Source organism: Podarcis pityusensis (assembly GCF_964106645.2).
Source record: "Podarcis pityusensis genome assembly, chromosome: 16".
In the NCBI taxonomy this organism is placed as follows: Eukaryota; Metazoa; Chordata; class Lepidosauria; order Squamata; family Lacertidae; genus Podarcis; species Podarcis pityusensis.
In genome coordinates, this window is record NC_138041.1 from 7,050,832 (window position 1) to 7,077,946 (window position 27,115).

At 42.6% G+C, this 27,115-nt stretch overlaps 2 protein-coding genes across 6 annotated transcripts; one reads left to right on the top strand and one right to left on the bottom strand.

Annotated features, from left to right (window-relative positions):
• On the top strand, window positions 1–16,802 carry LOC308465069 (uncharacterized protein). Of its 3 annotated transcripts, none has more exons than XM_080984893.1 (2): window positions 1–96; window positions 2,064–2,835. In XM_080984893.1, exon 2 carries the CDS (start codon window positions 2,078–2,080, stop codon window positions 2,585–2,587), a length of 510 nt encoding a protein of 169 aa, XP_080841019.1. In that variant the 5' UTR covers window positions 1–96; window positions 2,064–2,077; the 3' UTR covers window positions 2,588–2,835. The 3 variants fall into 3 exon arrangements, with proteins under 3 accessions (XP_080841019.1, XP_080841021.1, XP_080841020.1); XM_080984895.1 differs by lacking the exon at window positions 2,064–2,835 and adding an exon at window positions 16,037–16,802 and having other exon boundaries at window positions 67–96; XM_080984894.1 differs by lacking the exons at window positions 1–96; window positions 2,064–2,835 and adding exons at window positions 14,893–14,972; window positions 16,037–16,802.
• LOC308465071 (uncharacterized protein) lies at window positions 8,178–27,115 on the bottom strand. Of its 3 annotated transcripts, none has more exons than XM_080984898.1 (2): window positions 27,064–27,086; window positions 8,178–8,950 (listed from the first exon to the last, which is right to left on the bottom strand). In XM_080984898.1, the coding sequence occupies exon 2, from the start codon at window positions 8,930–8,932 to the stop codon at window positions 8,429–8,431; it is 504 nt and encodes a 167-aa protein (XP_080841024.1). In that variant the 5' UTR covers window positions 8,933–8,950; window positions 27,064–27,086; the 3' UTR covers window positions 8,178–8,428. The 3 variants fall into 3 exon arrangements, with proteins under 3 accessions (XP_080841024.1, XP_080841023.1, XP_080841025.1); XM_080984897.1 differs by lacking the exon at window positions 27,064–27,086 and adding an exon at window positions 9,851–9,914; XM_080984899.1 differs by lacking the exon at window positions 8,178–8,950 and adding an exon at window positions 25,338–25,864 and having other exon boundaries at window positions 27,064–27,115.

Sequence of the window (27,115 nt, forward strand, 5' to 3'; positions counted from 1 at the left end):
GGTTGACAGAACTGTATAAAAATGGAAACTTCTCCCAGTTCCTCCAGCAGCTTCATCGGACTCTCTTGTCTTCATTACATCTTCTCAAAGAAGCAGGTAAGTCCATTTCCTTGGGCGAATATTTCTGAATTTATCAAAAAATTCACATCAAATTAAGACTAGATGGATTTTCCAGCTTCACACTTTGTAAGTGCATTTAATATGATATTGCTAGAAGAAACTCTAATTCAGTATTTTTAAGGACAGCTGGAAGGTGCCACCAGCTATCTATCTTCTTCCTTCCTAAATGATATTTAAACAAATGTACACACTTCTGTCTTTTACAGCACAAAACTCTCCATTTCACTCAGAAGTAAACCCAAATGTGTTGTGCTTAAAGGTAAAGGTAAAGGGACCCCTGACCATTAGGTCCAGTCGTGGCCAACTCTGGGGTTGCAGCGCTCATCTCGCTTTACTGGCCGAGGGAGCCGGCGTACAGCTTCCGGGTCATGTGGCCAGCAGGACTAAGCCGCTTCTGGCGAACCAGAGCAGCACACGGAAACTCCGTTTACATTGCTGCCAGAGCAGTACCTATTTATCTACTTGCACTTTGACGTGCTTTCAAACTGCTAGGTTGACAGGAGCAGGGCTGTCTTATTTTTTTCAAGCTCATCCCCAACTTGCTACACAATGGTATACTGTGGTCCAGTATGTTCAAGATACATGCCGATAGCATTGCTGATAAAACATGCCTTTTCTTAAAAGAACTTTACTGGGTTATCTCATCATTTTCTTATATTTCAGAACATCAGTACTGGGGGTAGCCAGCATAGCACCTTCTAGATTAAAATGCCAAGAAAAGGGGTCATTCCTTAGTGCTGCAGCCCATGCTTTGCATGCACAAGGTCCCAGGATCAGTCCCCTACATCTCCAGGTGGGGCCAGTAATGTCCCATGTCTGGAACCCAAGAGAGTCATTGGCAATCAGTGTAGACCATGGATAGGCAAACTAAGGCCCGGGAGCCAGATCCGGCCCAATCACCTTCTAATCCAGCTCATGGACGGTCCAGGAATCAGCGTGTTTTTACATGAGTAGAATGTGTCCTTTTATTTAAAATGCATCTCTGGGTTATTTGTGGGGCATAGGAATTTGTTCATTATTTTTTTCCAAAATATAGTCCGGCCCCCCACAAGATCTGAGGGTACTGCGTGTACTGAAAACGTTTGCTGACCCCTGGTGTAGACAATATTGACAACAAGGCCCACATTTAGTATCACTTTGATTCCCCTTCATCTGCACCATATCTGAAACTTTTTCATTCTTTGCCTTTCATGATCCATGTTCAACTCCGTTCTGCCATTTTATGTTGTGTTTTGTTTTGGATATAATTTTTTATTCCATTTTCTGTTTCACAATTTCAGATAAAGATTTCACGTACTTAAAATATCAGTGACTTCCTGTCAGGGACTGGACTGAGGAGGAATGGTGGAGACCACCCCCTTTCCTCCTGAAGCTTCCATAGAAGAGGGAAAAAGCATAGAATTACAACAGTGGGAGGTCATAGCTCAGAGGCTGCAGAGGGGAGAAGCTGGGAAATATCAGGAGAGGAGCAGAAGGAAGAAGAAGCACCAGGGGAGAGACAGCTGACAGACTGAGTGTCTTTAGAATGCATTCCAGACCCTTCTCTCTCCCAGAACCTGGCAGGCATTGAAAGTAGGAGAGGAGAGATCAGAGGCAGAAGGCACAGATAAGCCACCATAGGGATGACATATAATAGGAGAGATGGAGGGGGTGGGGTTTTCACTCAGAGCAACATCATTACTCCAAGAGGATACATTTCTAAGTAAAATACCTTGGTAAGAACTTTTTGTCTATCTATTCAGGGATCAGATTCCCTGAAGCCTGACACTTCCCTTCTTCTCTTTCCATGGTTCATTTTGCATATCTTATATCCCTGCATATCTTACAAAAACTATACCAATCGGTTTTCCATTATTACATCCACCAAAAATTATTTGCACTGTTGAATTTATCTTCATGCTGCCAGAGTTTTCAGCTGTACACATGCTATTTTATTTTTTTAGATTCATCTTCAGCCATGGCTCACTGTGGCCCTTCCTGTGCCGTCCCATCCTGTGCTTCCACCCCCACCGTTGGATTTGGCTCTGCAGCTCTTGGTAGACGCGGAGATCTTGGCTACGGATTGGGAGGTCTTGGCTATGGCAATGGAGGTCTCGGCTATGGCTATGGAGGTCTTGGCTATGGTTATGGAGGTGCTGAAAGAGCAGCCAATCTTGGTGTCCTGGACGGAGTCATCCCTTCATGCGTCAACCAGATCCCACCAGCAGAGGTCGTGATCCAGCCACCTCCTAGTGTCCTGACCATCCCAGGGCCCATCCTCTCTGCCAGCTGTGAGCCTCTGTCTGTTGGAGGCAACACTCCATGTGCTGTTAGTGGTTCTGGAATCGTAGGGGGTTATGGCTATGGTGGGTGGGGCTATGGGTCTGGCCTCCTTGGAAGCTCTGGGGGCTGGGGCTATGGTTTGGGCTATGGAAGGGGAGCACTCCTTGGAAGGAAGGTCGGGCGTCGTGGTAGCATCTGTTCTTAGGCCAATTAAACCTAAGAAGCATATCCTGAACTGATATCCAGGGAACTTGATACAGATCCATTCAAGGTTTAGAAGACCTGCATCCAAGCAAGCCGCTGCTGAAGTTGAAGCCTCTTAATTCCCCCCTCTGTATTATGAAGTTGAGAAGACCAAGAACCTTCTACAATATGCATCTTTTTTGCCTATTGTACAACTATCCTTTCTTTTTCTTTGACCTTTTCAATAAAGCTTGTTCTGCATTCTGATAACCTGTGTGTCTTTGTTTTTAAAACTCCACCTCCAGTTTCTCATAGCAAGGTATCCAAGGTCTTACCCAATTAAAATTGGAGTATTGAGGGCTGTCTTTCTCTCTTGCACCCTGAAGGGTTTACATGGAGTGTGGAAAAAGTATGTTATATTCCTCTAGAAATACCATTCTCCTCTTATTCTACATAAGTACAGGATCTCTCTCCAGGGCACCCTGACTGGTTATACATTCAGAGAAACAACTCATAGTCGGGGTTCAAACGCAACTTTTGCTGATCGTTAAAGAACCAGGAAGGATGGGTTAAATAGATGCAAGGAAGCAGTTGCGGCCCTTCTCCTGATTCCTCTTTGCTGTCATTTGGGGGAAGTGAGTCATAATTAAATCATATGAGTGTGGGAATAGATTTCTCATAACAACTGGGCAGGTTATAGGGTTCAAGAAGAGTCACTGATACACCTTGATTGGAGGTATCAATGACCCTCTAGAGTCTAGACCAGGGGTCAGCAAACTTTTTCATCAGGGGGGCGGTCCAATGTCGCTCAGACCCTGTGAGGGGCCAGACTATATTTTTTTTGGGGGGGGGATGAACAAATTCCTATGCCCCACAAATAACCCAAAGATGCATTTTAAATATAAGGACACCTTCTACTCATGTAAAAACATGCTGATTCCCAGACCGTCCGTGGGCCGGATTTAGAAGGTGATTGGACCGGATCTGGCCCCTAGTTTGCCTACCCATGGTCCAAACATTACTGGACTCCAGCTCCTGTCATCCCTGTCCTTGGTTCAGGATTGCTGGATCTGGTGCAAGTTAGAGTCCAACAACTTCTGCAGAGACAGAGCTTCCCCATCCCATCCCATCCAATACCTATAAACATGAAGTGGGAGTCACAAGTCTTGCCCTAATGGTGAGAACTATGGACATGGAAAGAACAGAAGACGAGAAGAAGAGAGAGCCCTGCTGGGTCAGGTCAAAGGCCCTTCTAGTCCAGCATCCTGTTCTCATAGTAGCCAATTAGTTCTATGGCAAACCTGCACACAAGACATGAACCCAATATCCCTCTCCCACTTGTGATTCCAAGCAACTGGTGTTCAGAGTCATGCCGTCTCTTGTACGAGTGTAATATATAGCCATGGATGAAGTCAAGGTCTAAATGCATTTGATATTTTTCAACAAGTGCTAAATAATTTACTCCCCCCTCCTCTTATTTGTTCAGAAATAAGTTTCTGTATAACCAGATAGGCATAACCATGTTATCACATCATTGCAGTGTGAAAGTGCCTATCTAATCAAAAAGTCAACAATACATGAAGAGAGAGAGAGAGAGAGAGAGAGAGAGAGAGAGAGAGAGAATAGAGATCCTTAAGTTCAATGAGGACATATAATGTCAGGCTCGAGGGATTTTCTCCTCCCCCGGTAGCATCAAGGAAGAAACAAGAAAGTTCGTATTTATGTTTTTATTCGGTCATCATGGTGAAAGGCAAAGAATTCTAGTCCTTTACTCCATACTGATGTTGCTCACTCTGAGCTCCTCCCCTTCCTTCCCCAGCAACAGCCTGTGGCTCTACTGGGGGCCTCAGGAGTCAAGCCCTTGGCTCCTGAATTCTCATTGAGTGGCGTGTATGTGGGGATGGTGAAGATTCTGTGCTTTCCAAGGACATCTCTGCCGGCAGTTCTCCAACTCCCCCTCCTTCTCCTGACACCTCATAACTTGGCAGCTCTGAGTTCTACTGTAACTCAATCCTGTCTCCCTCTTCTCTTGAAACTGCTGGAGAAGGGGGGGGGTGATACCACCTCCTCCGAGGGAAGCAGAGGAGAAGGAGGGGGCGATCCCCAGCCCTCCTCTTCAGTCTGGCCCCTGACATATAATTAGGTGTCACCAGTCCATCCATTAATATAATGACTGTGAAAAAGGAAGTATATAATAATAAATACTTAGCTATGAAAAAGAAAAGGGGAAAAGAAAGGAGGGAGGTAAAAAAAGCATACCTTTAAATAAGCTTTCTTATTTTAAAAATAAATTCATATTTATAGATACTCAAAAAACAAACTAATAGCCATCTATATTAATATGAAAAAAAAATATCTGTGGAAATCAATGTGGAGGAGCAGAAAATATAAATTGCAGACTTTGATTAATCACAGACATATTACCAGCTCTCGTGTGTGTGTGTGTGTGTGTGTAAAGTAATTCCAAATTCATAAATTAAGCTCCCACACTAATTAAACACTAAATACAGTAAACCAGGCAAAAAGTATTAGATCAAAGAGAATAAATTATATGGAGGAGTGTTTTCTTCAACTTTCTTATCCCCCCAAAAATATTTAAAATGTCCATCTTCTAACTATTTCCCCCCCTCCTTGCTGGCCAACAAGAACTCTTCTCTGACAAGTTGCTGCAGTCAAAATGGCAGCTTGGAACTTCCTCATTTTTCCAATTTTGATGCCTTGGCAGAGCCTTGACATGACATGACTTCTGGTGCTTCATAAGGACCTGGAAGTCATGTCAGAGGCCTTGCGGTGCAGGTGCTGAGCACCCACAACAGTGTTTTGTGGGTGCCCTGGCCCCCAAGAGTTGGCGCCAGTGCCTGGATGCTTTCCTTTGTTCTCTCAGTCTCTCCCTTCCCTGCCTCTTACTCTGGGTCCTTCACCAACAATCCATCACTTTAATGTGTGTGTGATTCTTGGGTCCCAATAATGGCCCATAGCTGAGGACACCAAGGAAAACAAAAGGGGGCTAGGAGCCAGGAAAGAATATAAAAAGAAGAAAAGAGGAAAGAAAGAAGGAAGAGAAAGGCACTTCCAATTTTCCATCTGCCAGTTACATAACAGAAATTGTTCAAAATATTCACTCCAAGAAAGCGTGTTCTCCTTCATGGAGACCATGTGTCGCGGTGGGGGCCGACAGGATGCTCCAAAGTTGTGGGGCGGGCTAATTGATCATTGGCCACTGTTGTGATTGGGCTTCCCTTGTTGTTGGGATGATGTTGCCATTTGATGATTGACAGGCAGAAATGTTAAAATTCCCTGCACGAGGCGTAGAGCTTCCTCTTTTCGTTCCGTGCATCGGATTGCCCGTCCCCCCCTCCCTATATTTAAGGGTTGTTCGCTTTGACCTTGCTATGCCTGTCATGGGGTCGTCTGCTCCTGGGGCAGGGGCTGGGTAGGAATTTTGTCCATCTGGCTGATTGTCTGGGGCCATTTGGTTTTTGCCTACTGTGTAGCAAATCGTCACAACTTGTAAGGTTGCGGTTAGGCATTGGTTTATGGTTTGGTTGGTTGAGGGGCATGGATTGGCTGTGCCTGCCCCTCTAATGCTGCTGCTGCAAGGGATTCCGTTAAAGGACTACAGGGGCTCACTATTGCTTTTGTCCGAACCCTGTCAAGGGGCTAGGGCCATGCAAGAGCCCCTGGCTGCATTTGGGGAAGGCTGAGGGCAGGTTCCCTGCTCCGTCGCTATCCCCAAAATGTATTCCCCTTTTCTGACTCTCGCAGGCTTGCGAAATATCAGTCTGTCCCCCACTGGGGGGCAGATAGTCACAACCAATGCCTAAGCAACCACTCACATTTTTTGTATTTTAATAAAGTTGTGGCCAAAATTACTTGCCCTAGGGTTAAGGCTTTCTGGGAAATGATATATAATGAATTGAAAAAGGTATTTAAGTATACCTTCTCTAAGAAACCAGAGGCCTTCCTTTTGGTTATTGTTGGTCAGAGGGTGTTAAAGAAGGATCGAACTTTCTTTATGTATGCAACAACAGCAGCAAGAATACTTATCGCAAAATATTGGAAGACCCAAGATTTGCCCACCGTGGAAGAATGGCAGACGCAACTGATAGACTACATGGAACTGGCAGAAATGACTGGCAGAATCCGAGACCTGGGAGAAGAGGCAGTGGAAGAGGACTGGAAAAAGTTTAAGGACTATTTACAAAAACATTGTAAATTGTATGAGTATTAACAAGGATGCAGGACTGAAAACAACACGGCACCAGCAATTTAGTTGAAAGAAATATGAGAATATGTGATGTTTAAGAAAAAGATGAAATTTGGAGTAATATTATGTAAATTAAGTATCTAAGCATTTGATAAAAATATTTAAAGTCGGAGACATAATATTTGAAAATTACAAGATAGGAGTTGAAACAAGGTGATAAATTGCTGTTTATAATTTTATAATTGGGAACACAGGAATGGGAGATGTGAGGAAGTCCAAAAGGTTAAGAAAATATGGTTGTTGAATATTGGATCTTGTTGTATGTTTTCTATTATATGTTACTTTTTTTGCTTTTTTCTGTTTTTCTTTGTTTGTTGTATTTGGGTGATGGTTTTATATGTGTTTGGTGAATTCAATGTTTAAAATCTTTAATAAATATCTTTTTTTAAAAAACCTGAAACAAAAATTCTGTGTGTTGTGTGAGTTATTTGGGGTGGCCTGGGGACCTCGACATGCAAAACATCCAGCTGTTCTAATTCCTGCTAAGCAATATTTTCCCAATCCCCAGATTCTATAGTTTCAATATAGGGTTTCGCGCTAAGTATACAATTCCTGGTAAAAGGTTTCTGCAATTTCTCGCATCTTTATCCTTATATTTAATTGATGGAATAAACGTTTGGATCTGTTTATCTTTCAGATGTTTTGATAGTGATTTAGATGGTTTATTGCTGTATTTCAACCATCTTTGATTTTTTTTTACAGTTGGCAAAGCATTCCAGTTTTTCTGCTTCAATATTTTGAATGTTCTCTGTTGTTCTTAACTTCATACACCATGTTTGCTTATGCTAATGTGTCTTTTCTTAATATTTAAACCATTTTTTTCTGCTTGAGAGAATCTCTTATACATCTCAGCTGCTGCTATTTTTGTTTTGTCAGAACACCTCTGATATAAGGTTCAGTTGCATCCCATACATGGCCATGGTGTTTATGCACTTTAAAAAAACCAATCTAAATATTGTTCTATTTGTGTCTATCTGCTCTTACTGATATACTGTTATTCATTCTCTAGAGTTTATTATTACAATTATTTGACATTTTGATGTTCAATTTTATTAGTGCATGATCTGCATAAATCTTTAGTAATACTGGAATAGAGTTCACTCAAGTGACCAAATTAGCAGATATTTTAAAATATCACATTCAACAGGATCTATGAGCTTGCAAGTAAAATGTATAATCCCTTAAAGTTGGCGTATAAAACCTCCAAACATCTGTCAATTTTTTGTTGGCAAACATGCCTTGAGACACATTCCAGTTTTAATTTAGACAAAAAGTTGCTTCAGTCAGCTGGACAGCTTGCTGTGAGGAACTGAGACCAAGTGTTACAAAAACCAACACACATGGGTTACCGTAATGCGCCAAAAGCTTTATTGAAAAGATTCAAGAAATGACATTGATAGCTGTATGAGAAATACAGAGGAAATTTAGCATATAAGCATCTTAGTTTTCTGGACTTCAAAGCCAAGAGGTGGGGGATGAAGAGGGTTCAACTTCAGCAGTGGATCCTGGGATTTAGCTCTTTTGAACCACGCCCAATGGATCTGTATCAAGCTCTCTGATTATCAGTTCTTAATATGCTTCTCAGGTTTAATTGGCTTATGCACAGATGTTACCACGACGCCCGAGCTTCCTTCCAAGGAGTGCTCCCCTCCCATAGCCCAAACCATAGCCGAAACCTCCAGAGCTTCCAAGGAGGCCAGACCCATAGCCCAAGCCGCCATAGCCTCCTACGATCCCAGAACCACCAATAGCACATGGAGTGTTGCCTCCAACAGCCACAGGCTCACAGCTGGCAGAGAGGATAGGCCCTGGGATGGTCACAACGGAGGCAGGTGGCTGGATCACAACTTCTGATGGTGGGATTTGGTTGATGCAGGATGGGACAACTCCTGCCAGGACTCCAAGGTTGGCTGCTCTTTCAGCACCTCCATATCCATAGCCGAGACCACCAAATCCGTAGCCGAATCCTCCATTTCCATAGCCGAGACCTCCCAATCCATAGCCGAGACCACCATAGCCAAGACCTCCTGCTGATCCAAACCCAACAGTGGGGGTGGAAGCACAGGATGGGACAGCACAGGATGGACCACAGTCAACCATTGTTGGGTGGAGGTGAGTCTGAAACCAAAAACACCAAGGTAACACAGTAAGCCATGGCTGAAGATGAATCTAAAAAATAAGGTTGCAGAACTGAGCAGAACATGGAGCACGAAAACCAAAAAACAACAGAGAATTATAAATCGTCAGATATGATGTATATTAAAGAGGCCCAGTGTTGCATGCTTCAACTCCCACCAGATGTAGACAGAACGTCCTATTGTCAAGGATCATGACAGTTGTAGTTCAAAAACAATTTGAAGCCCAGTACTTATTCTCTACTCTCCGACACATGTTCCAACCAATCAGGGTTCACATATTATAGGTTTATTGTCCAAACTCCATCTGTGAGTTTTTGTCTTCTTCCCAAAAATTACTACTTTAATTTTAGAATGGTTGACTGTTCACTGTTCACTGCTCTTTTGTGCAAAAGACATTCAACTTCCTCAAAAGTCTCTGCATCCCAATTAAGGTAGCAGAAACCAAAACAATATCGTTGGCATACAGAAGAACTGAGAGTTTGGCTTCCTGAATAGAAACAGGAAAATATTCTAGGCCTCCTAGTTCTTGAACAATATCATTTATATAAAAATTGAAAAGAAAGGGTGCTAGGCAGCATCCCTGTCAGACTCTCCTCTCAGTAGGGATATTATCAGAAAGCAACCCGTTTGCCACAAGTCTAACCCTAAGCAAAGTATGGCTATGCAGCAGTTTATACAACTATGAAGTAGGTATGATGAACTGTAGTCCTCCAGTTGTCACTGGACTTTAGTCCCCTCAGTCAGCAAGCCCAAAGGTCAAGCATGACCAAAGGTCAAGAACCAAATGGTGCTCATTCTTGCTTAGTGGGAATATCAATCTAGCCTTCTACTGTCATAAACTGATAAATTACTAAGTATTTCCCCAAGAAATCGGACTTACCTGCTTCTTTGAGAAGATGTAGTGAAGACAGAAGAGTCAGATGAAGCTGTTGGAGGAAAGGAGAGAACTCTGAGCTTTTATATAGTTCTGCCAGCTGCCCCTTTGACTCAGAAACCGCCTATTTCCTGCAAACATTTTACTTAGCTGTCAACAATGCAATATGCAAAATTACTTTGCTAAGCACAAAAGAGGGAGGTCACAAAATTATGTGGTTGTAATAATGCAACACAAATAGTCTCGACACCATGTTTTTCCCTCACTCATTCTTTTAATGTTGCTGGCCTCAGGTCAAATTGCTCTAATTTATCTGTTGCTTTTAACCAGAAACACCCAGAGGGAGAGGATGGAGATTAAGGCTCCTTCATCAGCTCTGGGGACTCTCAGTCATTATCAAAGCTTTTTGCATACATATATGGGATTTTAGGACACCACCAATATTAGAGGAAGGCAGAGTCTTAAAATGATGTACAAACATGGGAGAAGCTTTGCTGCATCAGGGAAAAGACCCAACTAACTCTGTTCTTGTAATGGCCAGACAGAAACAGGACCTGCGAACAATAGCAGGAAAGCGCTATGGCCCCAGTCTTCTACTTGTAGAATAACCAAGAAGCATCTGATTGGCCACTGTGGAAAAGATGATGCCTTTGCTCTAAAAAAAATTAAGCAAACAAACTAGAACTATAAGCTCCATGCAAATACATTGGTGCCTTGGTTCTTGAACGTAATCCATTCCGGAAATCCATTCGACTTCCAAAACGTTCGAAAACCAAGGCGCAGCTTCTGATTGGTGCAGGCACCCTGGAAACAATAGCCGACAACCACACTGGATGTTCAGCTTCCAAAAAAAGTTCCTAAACCAAAGCATTTACTTCTGGGTTTGCGGCGTTCAGGTTCCAATTTGTTCATCAACTAAGCCATTTGAGAACCAAGGTTCCACTGTATATAAAATAAATACAATACATTTTAAAAATCTGAAACCAAAGGAAGGCACTGTTGTTGACATGTGCTCATCTTGAGAGACAATGGAGTGTGCCTACAGAGGTTAAGTCAAGCCACTGTGTTAGCAGCACTGAAGTGATCTCCTTGGGGCAAAAGCCTGGGCAGTGGGCATGGAGGTCTTGGCCAGCAGCCAAATGAAAGTAGACCAATACGTTTGGCACCAGCTTGGCTGCATGAGTTGCTGGAAGGCAGTTTACAAGGCCCCATCCAACTGTCTCGGGGACTGTACTCCAGATTTGTGTAGTGTTTACTTGTTAGCCATTTCTTCATCTGAAGATATCCTCCAAGACAGCAGAGGTTTAGGATCAGAGTTTTTCCTTATCCTTGATGAGCTACCTTCCCAGGTTGACAAGCACCATCTGCCCCACACTTCCCTATACAACTCATGCAGAAACCACTTTCTTGATTGTTGGGCCCACTATTGGTCTCGTTAGCTCAATCCAAGCAGGGAAAGACCCTAGCTCACCAAGGGTTTGAGGCCTATTGGCTACCCTCATGGTTTAGGGGGACAGTCGAAGCTGCTCCTGGGGTGTGGCCAATGTCTCATGCTGCCAGCTTCTGGGAGCCATTGGTGAGATTTGAGTGCAGGGTGGGGACCAAAGGTGGGCAAATTATCCGAAAAGAAGCATGTTGTGTCCCCAAACAGAGGGACTATCCCTCCCTTAACACCCTGAACACCCAAAAAGAATGCTATTTATTATTATTATTATTATTATTATTATTATTATTATTATTATTCCCAAGTCGTTCTGGGCAGCTCCTAGCAGAATATTAAAAACATGGCAAAACATCAAACATTAAAAACTTTCATATATATATATATATATATATATATATATATATATATATATATGAGAAGAGTGACTAGTGGGGTGCCACAGGGTTCTGTCTTGGGCCCGGTCTTATTCAACATCTTTATCAACGACTTGGATGATGGACTCAAGGGCATCCTGATCAAATTTGCAGATGACACCAAACTGGGAGGGGTGGCTAACACCCCAGAGGACAGGATCACACTTCAAAACGACCTTGACAGATTAGAGAACTGGGCCAAAACAAACAAGATGAATTTTAACAGGGAGAAATGTAAAGTATTGCACTTGGGCAAAAAAAATGAGAGGCACAAATGCAAGATGGGGGACACCTGGCTTGAGAGCAGTACATGGGAAAAGGATCTAGGAGTCTTGGTTGACCACAAACTTGACATGAGCCAACAGTGTGACGCGGCAGCTAAAAAAGCCAATGCAATTCTGGGCCTCATCAATAGGAGTATAGCATCTAGATCAAGGGAAGTAATAGTGCCACTGTATTCTGCTCTGGTCAGACCTCACCTGGAGTACTGTGTCCAGTTCTGGGCACCACAGTTCAAGAAGGACACTGACAAACTGGAACGTGTCCAGAGGAGGGCAACCAAAATGGTCAAAGGCCTGGAAACAATGCCTTATGAGGAACAGCTAAGGGAGCTGGGCATGTTTAGCCTGGAGAAGAGGAGGTTAAGGGGTGATATGATAGCCATGTTCAAATATATAAAAGGATGTCACATAGAGGAGGGAGAAAGATTGTTTTCTGCTGCTCCAGAGAAGCGGACACAGAGCAATGGATCCAAACTACAAGAAAGAAGATTCCACCTAAACTTTAGGAAGAACTTCCTGACAGTAAGAGCTGTTCGACAGTGGAATATGCTGCCAAGGAGTGTGGTGGAGTCTCCTTCTTTGGAGGTCTTTAAGCAGAGGCTTGACAACCATATGTCAGGAGTGCTCTGATGGTGTTTCCTGCTTGGCAGGGGGTTGGACTCGATGGCCCTTGTGGTCTCTTCCAACTCTATGATTCTATTCTACATATCTATATACACACACACACACACACACACACACACACACGTATATGAAAGTTTTTAATGTTTTATACACACACACACACGAGAGAGAGAGAGAGAGAGAGAGAGAGAGAGTGGTACCTCTGGTTAAGAACTTAATTCGTTCTGGAGGTCCGTTCTTAACCTGAAACTGTTCTTAACCTGAGGTACCACTTTAGCTAATGGGGACTCCCACTGCCACCGCACAATTTCTGTTCTCATCCTGAAGCAAAGTTCTTAACCCCGGGTACTATTTCTGGGTTAGTGGAGTCTGTAACCTCTAACATCTGTAACCTGAAGCATCTGTAATCCAAGGTACCACTGTATATACGCTTAACAAGCAATTAGCAATCCCGTTTTCAGAAACCATCGAAACACTTTCATTTATTAGCAACAAATCACAAACACAGATAGCTGAAATGATTGTGATGGTGGATGTCATTCTTAGGTTGCATCCATCAAAATCAAGGGTGATGGCTGGCTTGTTCATTCTTTCAATAGGTCTACTCTCAGTATGGATAAACAACAGATCACCAAAAAGCTGCCATCTCTTCTATCGGCCCCATCTTGCATATTGATGCGACAGAGGATAGGATTTCTGATGCTTGTATAAGAATGAATATGGAAACAGGTGGCTATTCGGGAATTTTATTACATCTTAGTTAGGTTTTGCATTTTGTTGGCAACTTTGACATTATGAGTTGCAGAGAGATTGAAAATTCATGTAATCCGGGATGACTGATATAATAAGTGAATTTAATATTTGATCCCTTATTTACTGGCACCATTTTCTAGTACAGGGCTGCTAAATCTGAAGTTCTCCAGATGTTTTGCTTGATCACAACTCCCATCATCACTGGCTACATCAAACCTATTTCCCCCCCAAACGTTTTCTCACTAATGCTGTCAAATAATGTTGCTTTATTGGGTACCTGTATATATGATAACCTTGTGTCAATGAGTATTAGAGCTTTACTTATACAGTTATTTTTTGAAACTGTATTTGAAGGGATCTCTTTTATTACAGGCAGGCGATGCAACTTGATTAAAAGCTAGCTTTACTTAATTTGTTAAAAGATGGCCATAAAAATTAAATGTGGAAGGATCTAGCAGTCTTTTTGTCTGCAGCTAGAAATTCATAAACACAATACTGTGACAAGGCTGAGATAGGTGGGATAGCAGGCTTGTGAGTTTTTGAATGTCTGATGTAGATCTTTTTCAATTTCGTTTTTCTGTATGGGACAATGACAATAAAGATTTTCGTATCGTATTGGAAAACAGCAACTAGTTTAGCTTCAGAAGCATGATGACTATGGAACATAGCTCTTGTGGAGACACCAGTGAAGCATTTTAGAGCACCAAGGAACACAAAGACCAAAGACCATTTTGAAACTCTATGGTATATATTTACTCAACACAGTGGAAAGAACAATGTTGTTTCCTCACCACCAGCTACTCATTGCTCACTCTGGAACCATCAGTTAAGGCAAAGTGAAAGATACAAGTGATAAAAACCAACTTTAAACGATGAGACTAACCTGCTTAATATTTAACAGCACGGTTTGCATTGCTAATATGTGGAATGTTTCTTGGAAGGTGGGGGTACAAGAGGATTGTTTGTTTTGAAGAAAAAAAATCAGAAAAATAAATAAAAAGAAAAACCGCATCTAGTCCAGCACCCTGTTCTCACTGTGCCCGACCAGATTCAATGAATAGCCCACAAGAAGAATGTGATTTCGATAGCCCTCTTCCCAATGGTTCCCACTGCAGTGGAGGTAGAGAACGATGGCAATGTGTTGTGGCTGGAAAGATCAACTGAAATCCTGGATGTGAAAGTCAAGTAGCCCACTCTGAACACCCACAGCTACTTTAGCTATTTTGAAGAGAGAAAATGGGGACAACATATCTGTTGATCTGTCTGACAGAAAAGGAACATACAATCATTTCTTTTAACTTTGTTTTGCAGAGGAATTAAGAAGCCAAGATCAAAAGTGTCAGAGTGGGAGAGACGCGTTGTGGGAAGTTGAGGAAATGCTAACACTTTTGTCTCATTTTTCATTCTTATTAAAATAATTAGGGGGCCTGAGGCATATCACAAATTATTTGCTAATTCAAGCTTCAGAGGAACAGGGGGTGTATCCAAACCAATTTTGGGGCCATTAGGGGATCCAGTCAAAAGAGTATAAAAGGGTTCCCTGGGCTGAGATATCTCAACAGCTTCCCTGAACTTCATCTCCTTCTCTCCATTTCTACTCTTCTGAGACTTTGGTAAGTCACTTGTTCACTCGGTAGAGCATGAGGCTCTTAACCTCAGGGTCAAGGTTTCGAGCCCCACATTGGGCAAAACGATTCCTGGATTGGTTGAGCTAGATTATCCTCTTGTTCCCTTTCAACCCTACCATTCTCTGAGTCTACGCTGGGATCTTGCATTTGCATGATTCTTGCACTGGTCAGAGGGTTCAACTAACTGAATTCCAACTCTTTTATTCTGTGAGATGGATAGCTCTCACCCGGGGTGCCAAATTGAATAAAATATGGGGGCAGGTAAGTATGCCTACACCATTTGAATGGCAATGCTAATCAACTTGGGGGGAGGGCAGCCCACTCAAATATTTTATGGGCTCGCCAAAGGGACCTTCAACCAGGAATCTTAATCCTTCATGTTGTTGGTTGGCTTCTTTTCTGTATCTATCTTATGAAATCACATATTTAGCTGTCTTATACTGAGTTAGACTCTTGGTCCATCCAAATTGGTATCGTCTACAATGACCAGCTGTGACTCTCCAAAATTTCAAGGAGGGAGCATTTACCAGCTCAACCTGCAGATTCCTGGAACTGAACCTGGGACTTTCTGCATGCAAACTATGCATCTTGCCACTGAGCAATGACCCTTCCCATGGAAACAAAGAAAGAGCCTAGACTTCAAGGCTCTGTCTAAAGCGCTGACTTAAATAGAAGCATATGAAGTTGACATGTACCATGTCAGACCACTGGACCCCTAGTTCAGTATTGTCTACACTGACTAGAAGCTGCTCTATAGGACTTCAGGCAAGGGGCATTCCCTGACATTCCTGGAACCATGAGGGATAAGATTTAGGACCCACAATATAGAGAAAGGTTGTAGTGGACAATACAGAATGCATGAATTAGTGCTTAATGTTTGTTGAATAACAGAAAACAGCTGATTCTCAATCAAGGAGAAAGGAAGATGATTTAAGTTGGGGAAAATGGGAATGGGGGAGATATCCTGCCACCTCTGACAGATACCCTGCACTCCCCATTGAAGTGATGTACCCCACACTTATTTTGTCCCTTGGTGTTTTTGCTTTCAGACTCACCTCCATCCAACAATGGTTGACTGTGGTCCATCCTGTGCTGTCCCATCCTGTGCTTCCACCCCCACCGTTGGGTTTGGCTCAGCAGGAGGTCTTGGCTATGGTGGTCTCGGCTATGGATTGGGAGGTCTCGGCTATGGAAATGGAGGATTCGGCTACGGATATGGTGGTCTCGGCTATGGATATGGAGGTGCTGAAAGAGCAGCCAACCTCGGAGTCCTGGCAGGAGTTGTCCCATCATGCATCAACCAAATCCCACCAGCAGAAGTTGTGATCCAGCCACCTGCCTCCGTTGTGACCATCCCGGGGCCCATCCTCTCTGCCAGCTGTGAGCCTGTGGCTGTTGGAGGCAACACTCCATGTGCTGTTGGTGGTTCCGGGATCGTAGGAGGTTATGGCTATGGGGGCTTGGGCTATGGGTCTGGCCTCCTTGGAAGCTCTGGAGGTTTCGGCTATGGTTTGGGCTACGGGAGGGGAAGGAAGTTCGGGCGTCGTTTTAGCATCTGTGCATAAGCCAATTAAACCTGAGAAGCATATTATGAACTGATAATCAGAGAGCTTGATACAGATCCATTGGGCATGGTTCAAAAGAGCTAAATCCCAGATCCACTGCTGAAGTTGAACCCTCTTCATCCCCCACCTCTTCGCTTTGAAGTCCAGAAAACTAAGATGCTTATAGGCTAAATTTCTTCTGTATTTCTCATACAGCTATCAATGTCATTTCTTGAATCTTTTCAATAAAGCTTTTGGCGCATTACAGTAACCCATGTGTGTTTTTGCAACACTTGGCCTCAGTTACTCACAGCAAGCCGTCCAGTTGACTGAAGCGACTTTTTGTCTGAATTAAAACTGGAATGTGTCTCAAGGCATGTTTGCCAACAATAATTTGACAGATGTTTAGAGGTTTTATGCTTCAACTGGGTCCTAAATAGTTCAACAGCCAGTTCTAGTCTTATGAGAGAAGGAGACAAGTAAGGTGGCTTTCATGCCATGAACCACAAACAAACCAAACTATTATATGAGAGAAGCCCAAGGGATAAATGTTTATGGGATTGGTGTTTTGTTCAGATATGTGTGTGCAATATGATTCAGCTAAGGTCATTAAAACATATTACTGATAGAAAATCATTGAGATGGCAGATATCCATATTGTTTCTATAAATTTATGAGGGCTGGGGGATGCCATCAAGTGATGGAGGGTCTCTGACTGTACTAGAAGGCAGAGTCCCTACATTATTTTTTTTCTACAACAGACACCCCATGTGACCTACTCATAGATTATTATCCCACTTCTACTTTGGTAGTAACTGTATGGCAGCTGGATAAAGGTATTCCAGAGGGGAAATTCACTTTCAGGTACAAAAATAAAAACCAAGACAGAGAAGAAAATATTTTTGTGGCTGGGGAACTATACAATCATCCCCTTACTTTCTTATCTGTTTACTCTCTGAGTAATAATCCACCCCCTTTATAGCTCAAATGCTTAGGTGTTTGCAATATATATATATATATATATATATATATATATTGGCGAGATTATATTTTCTTGAAATTTGAATGTTATTTGTAACAAACTTGTTCTCAACAGAATTTCCAGCACATCACTTGACCAGTAATCTGGAAAGAAGAGTATGCTCCCATTTTTGAACAGATGCAATTTAGTGGATGTGTGGCATTTTCTGAATTGGACAGCTGTAGAATATATTTCTATTTCTTCCAAGATTCAGTTATTCTAAGAAATTGCAAATATTCTAGTCTTTATATTGGCATTCAATATATATAATTTGAAGCTATAATCCTTTCAGATCATCCCCCTACCACAGTCATGTTGCAAATTCAAGATCACATCACCCCTGAACCTATTTGGCAGTTGGACCTATACCTGTTATACCATGATATCTCAGAGGAGGCAAACCAAATGGCTATAACAAATTATTTCAATAGGAATGCCTCACCTGATGTCCAACACAATATTCTTGGGGATGCCTGAGGCATTTGTATTGTGGATGAGACAAAGAAATTGAGCTCTCTTCCAAAGACACAAATCATGACAGAATGCAAGATTTGGAATTAAAGCAGTAAGGAGCTGGCCCCAATCATATGTATGCCAAAATAATTGTCAAAAGAAAATAACTAGAGGCTCTCACATTACACAAAATTGCTAAATTAATACTGTTCTTAAAACAGAACTATTATGAGGCAGGGGATAGAAACACTAAATTAATAGCAATTATTCCAGCTATAAGCAAAGTTAAATCTCACATAATTGCTATACATCAAGCAAATGTCCAATTGATGTATGACCCCAAAGAAATCAATATCCTTTTTTTTGCAAGCTACTATTTAAAGTTATATTGATAATAAATAAATAAATAAATAAATAATTTTTATTTATATCCCGCCCTCCCCAGCCAAAGCCGGGCTCAGGGCGGCTAACAACAATCAAATAATCCAACATTCTAAAAGCATTTCATTATAAAAATTAATTAAAATCAAATTGATGGCAACAGTTAAGCAAAATTCTGTGCAGATTGCCAGAGGAGGGAGTCAGGCTGCGCCCTGGTGGAACAGCTCTGTCTTGCAGGCACTGCGGAAAGATGTCAGGTCCCGCAGGGCCCTAGTCTCTTGTGACAGAGCGTTCCACCAGATTGGAGCCGCAGACGAGAAAGCCCTGGCTCTAGTTGAGGCCAGCCTAACCTCTCTGAGGCCTGGGACCTTCAGGATGTTTTTATTTGAAGACCGTAAGTTCCTCTGTGGGACATACCAGGAGAGGCGGTCCCGTAGGTACGAGGGTCCTAGGCCGTATAGGGTTTTAAAGGTTAAAACCAGCACCTTAAACCTGATCCTGTACTCTACCAGTGCAGCTGGTATAGCATCGGGTGAATGTGATCTCGCAGCGAAGACCCCGTAAGGAGTCTCGCTGCAGCATTCTGCACCCGCTGGAGTTTCTGGGTCAGTCTCAAGGACAGCCCCACGTAGAGTGAGTTACAATAATCCAGTCTGGAGGTGACCGTCGCGTGGATCACAGTGGCTAGGTCAGGGCGAGAGAGATAAGGAGCCAACTGCTTAGCTTGGTGGAGATGAAAAAATGCCGCCTTTGTTATAGCTGTAATCTGCGCCTCCATAGAGAGGGAGGTATTAAAGATTACACCCAAACTCTTAACGGACGGTGCTGGCACTAATTACACCCCCGCAAGAGATGGGAGTTGCCCCCTCAATCCCATATCGTCCCGTCCCAGCCAGAGGACCTCTGTCTTCGAAGGATTTAACTTCAACCGGCTCCCATGTAACCATCCAGCCACAGCTTCCAGACATCCGGTCAGTGTGTCTGGGGCCGAGTCAGGATGGCCATCCATCAACAGATAGAGTTGGGTGTCATCGGCATACTGATGGCAACCCAGCCCAAAACTCCGGACAAGCTGGGCGAGGGGGCGCATAAGGATGTTAAAAAGCATCGGGGAGAGTATCTCACCCTGAGGCACTACACACACCAAGGAGTGGCGCGATGACAATTCCCCCCCAAGCGCCACCCTCTGTCCCCGACCAGAGAGAAACGAGCGCAGCCATTGAAGGACTGTGCCCTGGATCCCCACGTCAGCAAGGCGGTGGTCCAGGAGTTTGTGATCGACCATGTCAAAGGCTGCTGACAGGTCTAGAAGAATCAGCAGCCCCTGATTGTAAATAACGTAGTTACAGAAGAGTTTAAGATTGAGAAAGGAACAAGACAGGGTTGCCCAATCTCCCCATTGCTTTTTATATCGGTCCTGGAGGTTCTGCTTAATATGATCAGGAAAGACCAATTGGTTAAAGGTATACAACTCGGAGCCAAACAGTATAAATTGAAAGCTTTTGCTGATGATTTGGTTTTGACATTACAGGAGCCAGAATCCAGTACCAAAAGAGTATTGCAATTAATTCAAGAATTTGGTCAAGTAGCAGGATTTAAGTTGAATAAGGTGAAAACCAAGGTGTTAGAGAAAAATCTTACAGAGATTGAGAAAGAGAGGTTTCAGAAGGAGACAGGATTAATATTGGTTAAGAAAGTGAAATATCTAGGGGTCCATATGACTGCTAAAAATGTGAATTTATTTAAAGATAATTATGAAAAATGTTGGATGGAAGTGAAAAAGGATTTGGAAATATGGTCAAAATTGAAGTTATCATTGTTGGGCCGAATTGCTGTGATAAAGATGAATGTATTGCCTAGGATGTTGTTTTTGTTTCAAACATTGCAGATTTTGGACAAGATGGACTGTTTCAAGAAATGGCAGAGAGATATTTCGAGATTTGTCTGGCAGGGCAAGAAGCCAAGAATAAAATTTAAGATTTTAACTGATGCTAAAGAAAGAGGTGGATTTGCCCTCCCAGACCTTAAACTTTATTATGAATCAGCCGCATTTTGCTGGCTGAAAGATTGGCTACTTCTTGAAAACACGGACATTTTGGATTTAGAAGGTTTTAACAATGTCTTTGGATGGCATGCATATTTATGGTATGACAAGGTTAAAGCACATAAGGCCTTTAAGAACCATATTGTCAGGAAAGCATTGTTTAATGTCTGGGTGAGATATAAGGATTTGTTGGAAAGTAAAACACCAAGGTGGCTGTCACCAATGGAGGCTAAGGCTCTGAAAAAAACTAATATGGAGACAAATTGGCCAAAATACTGTGAAATTTTAGAACAAGATGGAGATAGATTAAAGCTGCAGAGCTTTGACAAATTAAAAACTAAAGTTCGAGACTGGCTTCATTATTATCAAATAAGGGAGGCTTATAATTTAGATAAGAAGATTGGTTTCCAGGAGGAAAAATCAAAATTGGAAACAGAATTGTTAGATCCCAAAACTAAGAATCTGTCAAGAATGTATAATTTGCTGTTGAAATGGAATACACAGGATGAAACGGTTAAATCTGTTATGATTAAATGGGCACAAGATTTTGGACATAACATTATGTTTGCTGACTGGGAACAGTTATGGACCACAGGTATGAAATTTACAGCTTGTAATGCCTTAAGAGAAAATATAATGAAAATGATTTACAGGTGGTACTTAACCCCAGTCAAGCTAGCAAAAATCTATCATTTGCCAGATAGTAAATGTTGGAAATGTAAAGAGACTGAGGGCACATTTTTTCACCTTTGGTGGACATGCCCAAGGATTAAGGCTTTCTGGGAAATGATATATAACGAACTGAAAAAGGTATTTAAATATACCTTTCTGAAGAAACCAGAGGCCTTTCTTCTGGGCATGGTCGGCCAATTGGTGCGAAGGGAGGATAGAACTTTTTTTATGTATGCTACAACAGCAGCAAGAATACTCATCGGAAAGTACTGGAAGACACAAGAATTACCCACCCGAGAAGAATGGCAGATGAAAGTGATGGACTACATGGAACTGGCTGAGATGACCGGCAGAATTCGAGACCAGGGAGAAGGGTTGATGGAAGAAGATTGGAAAAAAATCAAAATATATCTTCAAAAGTACTGCAATATAAAAGAATGTTAGAAAGAGGTTGGAAAAAGAATATTAGGTCGTTCTGGTAGATATGATATAATGGACTAAGCAAAAATGAGTTGATGAAATTGATGAATTAGAGGAGGTTTAATCACATTACTTTAATTTTAAAATACGTAAATGAAAATAAGGTTAGAAGGATTTGCTGGAAACACGATCTGAACTAGAATACAAAACTGGGAGGTGAGAGGAGGTCATGGAAATAAGTAAAGGGAAAAGGCTATGTAAAGGTTTAATCTGTTTTTGTTTTATTTTAACTCAATGTATTTTTAGATTTTTTGTTAAGTCTTCTTTTTTATTGTATCTTATTGTTCTTTTTTACTTGTTTATTTCTTGCTTTGTTATGGTTAAAGATTTCTTTGTATTTTGTATGGTTTTTCTTTTTCTTTTTTGTAACTTTAAATCTGGAATAAATATTATTTAAAAAAATAAAATAGAAGAATCAGCAGCCCCGACCCACCTCGATCCAGCTTCCTGCGGAGATCATCTGTTAGGGCGACCAGAGCCGTCTCGGTCCCATGACCAGCGTGGAAGCCGGACTGGAATGGATCCAGAGCCGATGTTTCATCCAGAAACCTGCCAAGCTCTCTCAATCACCTTACCCAAGAATGGAAGATTTGAAACCGGGCAGTAATTGGATAGATCTAAGGGATCTAATGATGTTTTCTTTAAGATGTGTGGGGCCCGAAACAAACTGGGAGAGCCCTAGTGTCGCCATGGAAGACACCAGGTCCAGAGCCTTTGAGGAGGGAGTGGCACCAGCATGGATGTTGAAGTCCCCCAATACCAATAGGTTAGGGAACTCCAAGGCCCAGCCGGCTACCACCTCCAGCAGGCCTGACAGGGTGGCTGCTGGTGCGCTAGGTGGCCGGTACACCAGCCAGACAGCCAAGCTCACCTCAGAGCCCCACACTAGGCCAACATATTCAATGCCGGGGATCGATGGTGATGGTAGAGCCCTGAAATAACAATCTTCCCGGATTAATAATGCCACCCCTCCCCCCCGGCCCACAGTCCGTGACTGGTGGAGGACGGAGAAACCCGGGGGCGCCATCTCTCGTAAGGTAGCTGTTGCCCCTTCGCGCACCCAGGTCTCCGTCACACAAGCCAGGTCGACCCCCTGCGAGGTTCACACCCCAAAGGGAAGATATTACTTACACTAATTACCAATGAAGCCAATTTTTGCAGCCAATTGACCCTACCTATAGAGAAGATTTAAATTAGGAAATTTCAGGAGAAGAAAATGAATATGCTACGCGAAAGCTGGAAAAACGATAAGAGCCCTGGGTCATCCATCTTTTTTTTAATATTATATTATTTTGTGAGGGGGCAAAATCCCTGATACTTAGTTAGCATTCTGCATCATAATCATTCCCAAGCCAGGGCATGGTTGGGAGGATGCAGATTCTTATTGACCCATAACCCTCTTAAATAGACAAAAAAAAAGTTCACATTTATTTTATTTTATGTTATTTATAGATCTACGATGTGAGGCATTTGATTGCCCTGAATAGGATTGTTTTAAGATAGTTCTAGTTTATGGCCCTGGATTTAAATTTTTAAGACCATTAAAAAAAACAAAAAACTATAAACCAAGGATTTTGCATCAATGTGGACAAATTCAGCTAATATTCTATACTGAAATCCTGTGAAAGCCGAAACAGGGATATCTGTTGCCTCCCTTTCTCATTGGAGACACTCACTGAAGCAATATGGAATAACCCAAACCTTCATGGCTGGTGAGGAGAGGGTGGTGAATGGGGATGGTGACTAATTGTCAAAGTAGGACCTGGGAGACCAAGAGTCAAATCCCCACTTGGCCATGAAGCTCACACACCTCTGCACACATTCCAGCTTGTCAATAACCTTCTTAAATTGTGGCTTCCAGAACTGGACACAGTATTCCAGGTGAGGTGAGACCAAGGCAGCATAGAGTGGTACTATTACTTGTCTTGATCTGGACACTAGACTTCTGTTGGTGCAGCCTAGAATAGCAATAGCTTCTTTTTTGTGTCTTTTTTTTTTGCTGCTTCATCACACTGTTGACTCATGTTAAGCTTGTGGTCCACCAAGACTCCTAAATCCTTTTTACATGTACAGTGGTACCTCTGGTAATGAACTTAATTCTTGGGGGCCACCAGGGGGCGCATTGGAAGATGGCCGACAATAACATCTCTCTGACCCACACGAGGTAATTAAGAGGCTGATATGAGAGTATGCAGCCTCCCTTACCCCCCCAAGGGAATGGGGGGGACAGCCTTGCCAGCTGTGTCCATAATTTACCCCCGGATTCGAAAGAAGGGGGTGTGGGCACTTGGCATGAAGCCCTCGAGTGAGGCCGGCTCTCCCTGACGCTGTCTCTAATTCGTGCACTGGTTTGCATTAGCTCGAAATATATAATTGGAAATATATAATTGGAAAGAATCTAATGCACAAACATCAAGTGAAGATCGGGAGTAAAGACTGCTGATTAATGGATCTCTGTGAGCGGAGCGACGGGCTGGACAATAAATCAAGTGAAGAATCATCATTAAAAGACTGGTATGTTGGAGTGAAACGGAAAGGGGGGGGAGGGAAAAACTTTTCTTTTTTTGTCTTATGTGAGTACCAATAACCCTCCCCTCCAGAGAGAAGAATCGTTGCAAATTATTAATCACAAGCAGGAGATCAAGAACTGTGTGGAAATGAATTACTGATCAAAGAGAGGACTGGTAGAAACATCAGGGAATGGAAAGAAAGTTTTATGACGCAGTTACAAATGGTGTTTCGTTAAGACAGGCTTGCCCATAGAAGAACGAGGGGGAGGAGAACCAGGGTCATCGGAATGTGAATGTATGGTTATCGGAATGTGATCTTGACCTGGCAAGGCCCCCTGAGATATGTTTAGCAAGCCTGGGGAAATCAACGGACAGACTTAGGGAATGTTCTTTACGGAGGTGTGGAAATGGCGGCTGTCTTTTATGTGATATGACTTTTGGAGAGTGTAAAACCCACACAGAGGATGTTTGTTTTCAACCCGCTTGTGAAGATTATCAGAGATCGCAAAGAAAGGAATATATGATAACAACAAGAAGATGAGGAAAGTAACAAAGAGACTATCTGGACAGAACTGCATAGAACTGTTTAATTAAAGCAGCAACATGAGTGATGTCTGGACCCCTTTCGGAGCTTGAAGTATGGGTACCCCCAACAAAAAATTTAAAATTTGGCTGTATAATTTGGAACTAATGTGATTTGGAATTAATGTGATTTGATTGGCCTGTTAATAAAAATTATATATTTTTTAAAAAGGTAACTTAATTCTTAGCTCCAGTTTCAAGGCAAGTTTTCCCCCTGAACGAGTAACTATTCATGGCACTCTGAAGTATGCTGCTGCACTTGTGTTGAAAAAGAGGGAAATGTGAATTTTATCAAGATGACTATATCTTAATTTATTTCCACATATAAGTAAAGCATTCAGGGTGCTAGAGTGGAGGGTTTCCCCCCACACCCCAGTTTTAATATGGGCAAAGGGTGCTTCAGATACCTGAAGTCCTGAACAGCTTGCTATGAGGAACTGAGGCTTAGTGTTCAAAAACCAAGACACAAACATTCTAAGAATGAAGAAGCTTTATTGAAAAGTTCAAGGAAATGGTACATAAAGTTGTACAAGAAGCAAGGAAGACAAACAGTGTGGAAGGATCTTATTCTTCTCTACTTTAAAATAAAGGGGGGGGGGTGATTTTTCAGCCATGGTTATTTAGATTCAGCACTTGGATATCAGTTCAGGATATGCTTCACAGGTTTAATTGGCTTATGCACAGATGCTAAAACGACGCCCGAACTTCCTTCCCCTCCCGTAGCCCAAACCATAGCCGAAACCTCCAGAGCTTCCAAGGAGACCAGACCCAAAGCCCAAGCCCCCATAGCCATAGCCTCCTACGATCCCGGAACCACCAACGGCACATGGAGTGTTGCCTCCAACAGCCACAGGCTCACAGCTGGCAGAGAGGATGGGCCCTGGGATGGTCACAACGGAGGCAGGTGGCTGGATCACGACCTCTGCTGGTGGGATCTGGTTGATGCAGGATGGGGCAACTCCTGCCAGGACTCCGAGGTTGGCTGCTCTTTCAGCACCTCCATAGCCATAGCCGAGACCACCATATCCGAAGCCGAATCCTCCATTTCCATGGCCAAGACCTCCCAATCCATAGCCAAGACCACCATAGCCAAGACCTCCTGCTGAGCCAAACCCAACAGTGGGGGTGGAAGCACAGGATGGGACAGCGCAGGATGGACCACAGTCAACCATTGTTGGGTGGAGGTGAGTCTGAAAGCAAAAACACCAAGGGACAAAATAAGTGTGGGGTACATCACCTCAGTGGGGGTGGACCACAGTCAACCATGGCTGAAGAAGAATCTAAAATATACAACTGAAGAACTGAGTTGTATAATGAGCATGAGAACCAAAGAGGACCAAATAATTATAAAAGCTCAGATATAAGGTACATCAGGGGAGTCAGTGTGTCATTTTTTCTGATGTTGCAGACTTCAACTCCCATCAGACCCAACCAGCATGAACAACAGAGAAGGGTGATGAGACTATAGGAACCTCACTATAACTACTGAGTGAGAACTACACCCCTGTGGTAGACGCTGTAGAAAAACCAGAAAATATTCATATACATTAGAAGGATGATTCAGTGATGGTGCTCTGAATTTTAAAAAGCATGCTATGTCTACAATACTATCAAAAACATTTTTTTTGACAGGCTGGAGCACAATAAACCATTTTCTAGCAAGGTAGGAATGAAAAGAAAGAAAGAGAGAGAGAGAGAGAGAGAGAGAGAGAAAGAAAGAAAGAAAGAAAGAAAGAAACAAAGAAAGAGTAAAGCTGCAATCCTTTATCTATTTACCTGGGATTAAGCATCTGTGAACACAACAGGACTTACTTATCAGTAAAATGCAGATATTTTGTGCCGTAAAATAGAGAAGTGTGCCTGTGTGCATGCAAGCACCTGTCTGTTTATCCCTGACTGTGTTTAAATTACATTCAGGGAGACAATGGAAAGCTGGTGGTGCCTTCCAAATATCACAATTCTCCCTAACAAATTTAGAGTTCATTAATATGATTTTCCCACCTTAGCCTTCCTAAATGTAAGCTGGCAGAGCCAGCCTCTAACTCCCATCCGCCTCAGCCAGCATGCCAAATGGCCGAGGATGATGGGAGTTTTGGCTCAACAACATGTGCAAGATCCCTCTTTCTCCTCTTTTCCCCTAGACATGTGTCCCAACCAGCCAGGGATCACATATTAAATATAATTACAGAGGGTAAAGTAGGGTTGGGGAAACTGTGGCCCTCCAGTTGTTCAATATCCCAAGTCACCTTAAGCATCATTCCTAATGGTCAGGGATGATGTGAGCAACATCTCAAGGACCACAGGATAGCCATCCCTTTCCTAACTGGAAAGTCCATCTAGCCTATCCTTTGACAACTCTGGGAATATTCCACCTAGAAAATAGACTTACCTGCTTCTTTGAGAAGATGAAGTAAAGATGGAAGAGTCAGATGGAGTTGTTG